At 43.1% G+C, this 7,060-nt stretch overlaps 1 protein-coding gene across 1 annotated transcript in view; it reads right to left on the reverse strand.

The window, feature by feature from the left end:
- The window catches only part of Ube2z (ubiquitin conjugating enzyme E2 Z), a 20,357-nt gene that overhangs the window by 9,446 nt on the left and 3,851 nt on the right, over nt 1-7,060 (reverse strand). The window contains exons 3-5 of the mRNA XM_021213078.2: nt 6,353-6,540; nt 3,660-3,771; nt 847-959 (exon numbers count right to left, since the gene is read on the reverse strand). Of these exons, the coding sequence (XP_021068737.1) occupies nt 847-959; nt 3,660-3,771; nt 6,353-6,540 (413 nt within the window). The remainder of the gene's footprint in view (nt 1-846; nt 960-3,659; nt 3,772-6,352; nt 6,541-7,060) is intronic.

A 7,060-nucleotide genomic window follows, 5' to 3' on the forward strand; every position in this document is an offset into this window, starting at 1 on the left:
CTCACTTTGTAGACCAGGCTGGCCTTGAACTCAGAAATTCGCCTGTCTCTGCCTCCCGAGTGCTGGGATTAAAGGTGTGTGCCACCACCGCCTGGCTTACATTTCATACTCTTAAAGAACTGAGAGGCCCAGCAGAGTGGCACACATCTTTAATCCCAGGGCTTGGGAAGGAGAGGTAGGTAGATCTCTGTGAGTTTGAGGCCAGCCTGGTGTGAAGAGGAGGTCCAGCACAGCCACAGCTATAGTTAGACCCTGTCTGGAAAAACACCCCTCGCCTCCCCCCAAAACCCCAACAAACAAACAGAAAAATTCTGAATAACTTCTTGAGTAACCACAGCCACTTGCTCTTTAAAAGCTTGAACCAAAAGAAATAAATTAGCATGAACCAGACTGGGCACAACGTTAGAACTACAGAGGCCGAGGCAGGCAGATCAGGAGTTCCAGGCCAGCCTATCCTGATAATTAAAATCCTGTGTGAACACAAACCAAAAAAGCTGGGCAGACAGTTTGGTACATACATACTGAAACCTTGTCTCAAAACAAAACAAAAAACAAAAGCAAATAAAAAAAAAAAAAAAAGAATTGTCCGGCATGGTGGGGCACGCCTTTAATCCCAGCACTTGGGAGGCAGAGGGAGGCGGATTTCTGAGTTCAAGGCCAGCCTGGTCTACAGAGTGAGTTTCAGGACAGCCAGGGCTACACTGAGAAACCCTGTCTCGAAAAATCCAAAAACAAACAAACAAACAAAAGAATTAAAAAAAACCAAATCCATCTTTCTCTTTCTGTTCTAAGTTTCTTGACAACAGACTGATGCAAACTGAGTCTCCAAAATGGATGGACACATACCGTAGGGGTTCAGGACAGGGGCACTTGCCCTCCATCATGTCACAGACTGCAACCCTGATGGTCTCATGCCGGATACATTCATTATAGTTTTTGCTGTCTCCTGGATGTCTTTCCTGTAATTTGACAGATGGCATAGTACCCATTTAGTCAAAGAGAAAAGCCAGGCAAAGATACCTCAGAGTTAATTCAGAGTACATGATTCAAACACACACAGTAAAAGAATTAAAGAATACCTTTCCCACTGTAAATCCAAGACAACTAAGCCGTGGACCCTTGACCTCCATATACATAAAAACACCCCTTCTACCGGGCATGGTGGCGCACACCTTTAATCCCAGCACTCGGGAGGCAGAGGCAGGTGGAGTTCTGAGTTCAAGGCCAGCCTGGTCTACAGAGTGAGTTCCAGGACAGGCAGGGCTACACAGAAACCCTGTCTCGAAAAACTAAAAAAAAAAAAACAAACCCAAACCCAAAACCACCCCTTCTATTATAGGTCAAATAATTAATCAGCAAACTCGATCCATCAGAGTATTCTGAGTCTCAATAAAAGGCCTATTAAGTAAAAATTAATGTGGAACAATGCTGGAGCTAACTGGCTAATTTCTTTTCTTGTCTGTAGTTTCCTTTATCTCTGAAGTTCTATAAACTTATCAAAGGAACAATCTTTAATGTTCCAAGTAAACTGAGTCAAAAGTTGGGAGATAGACAAATGTAAATAAGTTATAAGGTACTTTGTCCCTAGGGTTCTATCCCAAATATGCATGTGCATAACTAATACACACACACACACACACACACACACACACAAGCACCCCATCTGGGAGAAAAAAAATATAACAAAAACAAAACAAAGAAAAAGAAAACCTGAAAATTAGGACAATATTTACTTTGTTGTCAGCACAAATATTAAAAAAATATATAAATAGGACCAGCACAACCTGGCATACAGCACTACCCTTGGCAAATGTGTATTTCCTACTCTCTTTTCTTTGCAGTGTCAACTAGAATATTCCTGTCTTTTTTTTTTTTTTTTTTTTTGGTTTTCTCGAGACAGGGTTTCTCTGTGTAGCCTTGGCTGTCCTGGAACTCACTTTGTAGACTAGGCTGGCCTCGGACTCAGAAATCCACCTGCTTCTGCCTTCTGAGTGCTGGGATTAAAGGCATGCACCCCCTCTCCCCCCGCATGACTAGCTCCTTTAACTATACAAATAATTACCCATCCTATCTTCAAAATAATAGATAGCTAGAGAAAGACCTGGTGACATAGGCCTGTGATCCCCACTACGGGGATATAAAGTTCAAGGTCTCGGAGGCCAGAGAGAGGGCTCAGTGGTTACGAACACTTGCTGCTCTTCCAGAAGACCCATGTTTGGACCCTAGCCCCCATACCTAACAGCTCACAACCCTCTACAACTCCAGCTCCACGTTATCCTATATCCTCTTCTGGCTTCCATGCCCTATGCATATGTGCATGCATGCACACCAAACAACACACACTCAAGTACAAGTAGCAAAAGCTAATCTTATAACAAAAAAAAAAAGTCCAAAGGCTGCTTGGAATACAGAGAATTCAAGGCCGACCTACACAACTCTTGAGAATCTGTTTCAACATGAAAACTCAAAGGGTTAGGGAAGTAGCTTATGGTTACATTCCATAAATTCAATCCTTGGTATTATGTTGGGGGTGGGGGAGGCTAGCTCAGTAGGGCAGAAGTCATTACAGATCACCTTAAGGCTATATTCAGACTGCAGACACACTCAGTAAGGCATGGAGCTGCAGAAATGCTCATCAGTTAAGGGCACCTGTTGTTCTTGTAGAAGACCAGGGTTTGATTCTCAGAACCCACATGGTGGTTGATGTCGCTAACTCCAGTCCCACAGAACCTGATGCCCTCGTCTGACTTCCTTGGCATCAGGTACTCACAAGATACACAAACATAGATACAGAAAAAAACTACCCTTATACATAGAATAAATTTAAAAACAAATTAAAAAAAAAAACCTAACGTAGGCTCAAAATGGATTTCCAAATGACAACATTTACCTCAACTAAGTAAGCTAACACAAGCCAAATACTTAACAATCTTATTGTAACATTTGTTTGTTTGTTTCCTTTCTTCCTTTACTTTTTTGTTTTTTTAGACAGGGTCTCACTATGAAGTCTTAGCTGGCCTGGAAATCACCACACAGACTTTAACCTCAGAGAGTCACTAGCTTCTGCCTCCCTAGGACTGGGATTAAAGGTGCACTTCACCATGCCCAGCTGATATTGCAATTCTTGCAAATAAAGAGTATTTATGCCGGGCAGTCGTGGCGCACGCCTTTAATCCCAGCACTTGGGAGGAGGCAGAGGCAGGTGGATTTCTGAGTTCAAGGCCAGCCTGGTCTACAGAGTGAGTTTCAGGACAGCCAGGGCTACACAGAGAAAACCTGTCTCGAAAAACCAAAAAAACAAAACAAAACAAAAAAAACAAAGAAAGAAAAAAAACAAAAAAAGAGTTATTTAGTCGGGCATAGTGGCGCACGCCTTTAATCCCAGCACTCGGGAGGCAGAGGCAGGTGGATTTCTGAGTTCGAGGCCAGCCTCGTCTACAGAGTGATTTCCAGGACAGCCAGGGCTACACAGAGAAACCCTGTCTTGAAAAACCATATTAAAAAAAAAAAAAAAGAGTAATGTCGGTTTCCTTTCTCTTTATGCCAGTATCACGTGGGAGCTATCCTAGGTAGAAAACAAGAAAAAAGACTCTGGGGTAGCTCAGAGCACCTATACCCCCTGATTTGCAGGTCTCAGCACAAGGCCCAACTGTGCTTACCTGTTCAAAGCCTGGCTCGTTGTGGTAGGGATTCTCAGTCATCAGGGACTGGATGGAGATAAGCACAGAAGAGATGCTCTGGGCTGGGCTCCAGGCAGGGCCAGTCCAAGTACTGCAAACACAGCAGAGGAAGAGGGTGATGCAGAGAACAGCTAATGAGCCCTGACAGCAACAGCATCCCACCATTAACAACTCGCCATTCACCACAATAGTCAAATGCCTAAATTCTCTTATCAAATGAGAGAGAGGAAAACAGAGAACAAGCAAGAACAACTCTGAAAACTCTGTTTTGATCTAGAAGAGAAACAGTGGCCAAGGAAGGCCACCCTACCAAAACAGGAACCCAAATTAGAGAAAATAACTCTAAAGGCTGTCTAAATGTTAACCTGTGACTTCAAAGAGCTTATAATTAGTTATTGGTGACAGAGTTGGTGAAAGGAGAGCAGCTAATCAAAGGCTAAAGGTGACTGAAGCTATTGCCTATGAGGATACACGCTGACGTTTATACTCAGTTTTGTAATAAGACAAGCAGAGTCAAATTCTCTGAAGACACACAACTCTGCTAAGACAGAAATGATGGCGCATTTTCAGAATGTGGAGAGTCTGACAATATCTAAAATAACAGAAAACAACTTGAACACCAGGGAAAATATCCTACCCCCACCCCCACACACTTTTAAGATTGGGTCTTGGTATACAACCTTGGCTATTAAATTTAAAAGCAATCCTCCTGCCTCTGCCTCCTTACACCACTCCTGGCTAAAACACATTAGGTATTAGAGTGGGGCACTTGAACATCAATGCTTTCCTTCCTTTATTTATTTAGAGACAGGTTGTCACTCATTCATTCATTCATTCATTACAGGTAGAGTGTCACTAATGTAATGTAGCCCTAGCTGTCCTAGAACTTGCTAAGTAGACCAAGCTGTCCTTGAACTTACAGAAATCTGTCCTACCATACATGACAGGTATTTATTTTAGCTCAATTAATTAACAAGATGGTATGAGAGATGGAAACAGAAGACGACCTCAGCCCTGACAAGCTTAAGTTAACTAACCACTACCCTTTCCCTTCTACACTCAAGGAAGACCCAAGTCTGATTAGAAACTGCAGCTAGCCAGGCAGTGGTGGCGCACACCTTTAATCCCCGAACTTGGGAGGCAGAGGCAGGTGGATTTCTGAGTTCGAGGCCAGCATGGTCTACAAAGTGAGTTCCAGGACAGCCAAGGAGAAACAGAGAAACCCTGTCCCACCCCCCACCCCCCCCCCAAGGAAAAAAAGAAAAGAAACTGCAGGGACTGCTCTCTTCCAATGCTGTTGCCCACTTTACATATGGCAATTCCCATCAACAGGGTTAGTTATTTCAGCAGCTAGTCAACCTGACAGTTATTTCTAGCTATGAAGAGAGGGAATTAGGCCAAAAAGCTAATGTAGCCAACTAAAACTACATAAGAAACTTGTTACTTCAGGACTCTGACCTGTAAAATTTCTATTTCGGGGTGGATATCTCAATACTGTGCAACAAACTTCTATGGCTTTCACTCAACCACCATCTTTGTATGAGCTAGTATCCAGGATGGCTTCATATTAGCCTACTGAGGGAAAACCTACTACAAGCATACTTTCAAGAACAAACTTCATACCAAACCCATGACTTAACTTCCATACTATCAAGGGACACATACACACCCCAGCCCCACCAGCAAAGACACTTATGCAGCCTAATAAGATGAAGGACGTATTATACATACTCTCCTTCAATGGGACTTCCCAGCAGCCATAATCCCACAAGAGTATACCACATCCCTAGATTTGAAAGTTCTAGGGAAAGAGAGAGGGAGAAAGAAAGGAAGGGGGCGGGAAGAACCACATTTCTAATGTGCTTCGGCTGCCCCTTTCTCACAACACAAGCCTAGAAATGTGTTGGATGCAAGAAAGAAAGCATCACTAGTTACAGCAACTTTCTCAATATTCAACCCATATTTACTCTCTACCTCAAGGAAACCTGGACTGCAAAAGAATCCAAAGCAGGCTACAAGATACTCTTCAATCTGAGTATCTTACAAATATCTTGATATGGAATGAGTAAGAACTCCACAAAGCAACTTCCTAGTAGGACTTGTGGAGTATATGTGACACCCATTTCATTTCTGGTATTATTTCCAAGCTCTGATTTTTTTTTTTATTATTCAATTGGTAAATTCTCATAATCATTATTAGCACCACTGCCTCCAAAGACAATCCAATCAGACACCTATTGCATGAATACAGCAGACCTGGAGCCTTTCTCAAGCCTCTGGGGAAAAAGTAAGGCCCTAATGTTTCCTAAGGGAGTAGCTCTCAAAAGGGCATAGAGCATAACCATCTGTATGGCCTCTAAAAAGCAGACGGCTGCCACACCCCAGAGCTTGAGATACACTTGTAGGATGGGACCTTCAAATCTGCAGATGCTGCTGTGGCAGACAGCTCAAAGACTGCACTGAGTAAACCATTTCTTAAGACACTTCTTACATGTAATAACGTGATCTTATTCCTTTCCAACTAGAATGATACAAGTCACGTGCCACCCTGAGAACCGAATACTCAATCACTTCTGTGCTGTAGGTTCAGAAGAGGAACCCTAATTGATGAAGGCTGTCCTAGAGTGATTATTTGCTAATACCAACTTGGCCTCTTAGAAGTCTCCTCTTACCCTAGAATACTCAAGCAGACTTTCCCATTGCGGTAGAAGTTGGGGTTAAACCTCACTGTGTTATTGCCCGTTGTCATCAGTTTGACCCGAGGTGGGTGGATGGGATAGTCGGGTGGACACCGAAAGACGAACAGGAAGAAACCCCCTTCATAAGGAGTGTCAAATGGGCCTGTGATCAATGCATGAATCTGCAAAATAAAACCCCATCTCAAAATTGTGAGGTGATGCCCCACCACAACCCCTCCTAGCTTCCACCTGCTCCCCCCAACAGAAGCAGTCACCAACAGCATGCATTGCCTGGTGTTCATAGTCCACATCCTCACCAGACACCATGAGCCACCTGGGCTCACTCATGTACACAGGTCTTCAATGTAAGGAAATCCCATTATAGTGGAGTAGCATCACACGCCACACACGTTCAAAAGTTAAAGCCCAATTTAAAAAGCAACCCTTGTCAATATTACCTTAAAACAATTTTGGTTTGTTTTTCCCACCAGACCTCCCTGATTGGTGTTAAGGATATCAATTGGAATCTAAGTATATAAACTATACAGTGTGGAATTAAGTTTTTACGTTTAGGAAATCAGTACATATTTTGGCTGAGATGCTTGGATTTGCCAAGGTTAATCATGCTTATGATGCAAGTCCATTCTGTGTGTGTGTGTGTGTGTGTGAGAGAGAGAGAGAGAGAGAGAGAGAGAGAGAGAG

Source organism: Mus pahari, chromosome 14, assembly GCF_900095145.1.
Source record: "Mus pahari chromosome 14, PAHARI_EIJ_v1.1, whole genome shotgun sequence".
NCBI lineage: Eukaryota > Metazoa > Chordata > Mammalia > Rodentia > Muridae > Mus > Mus pahari.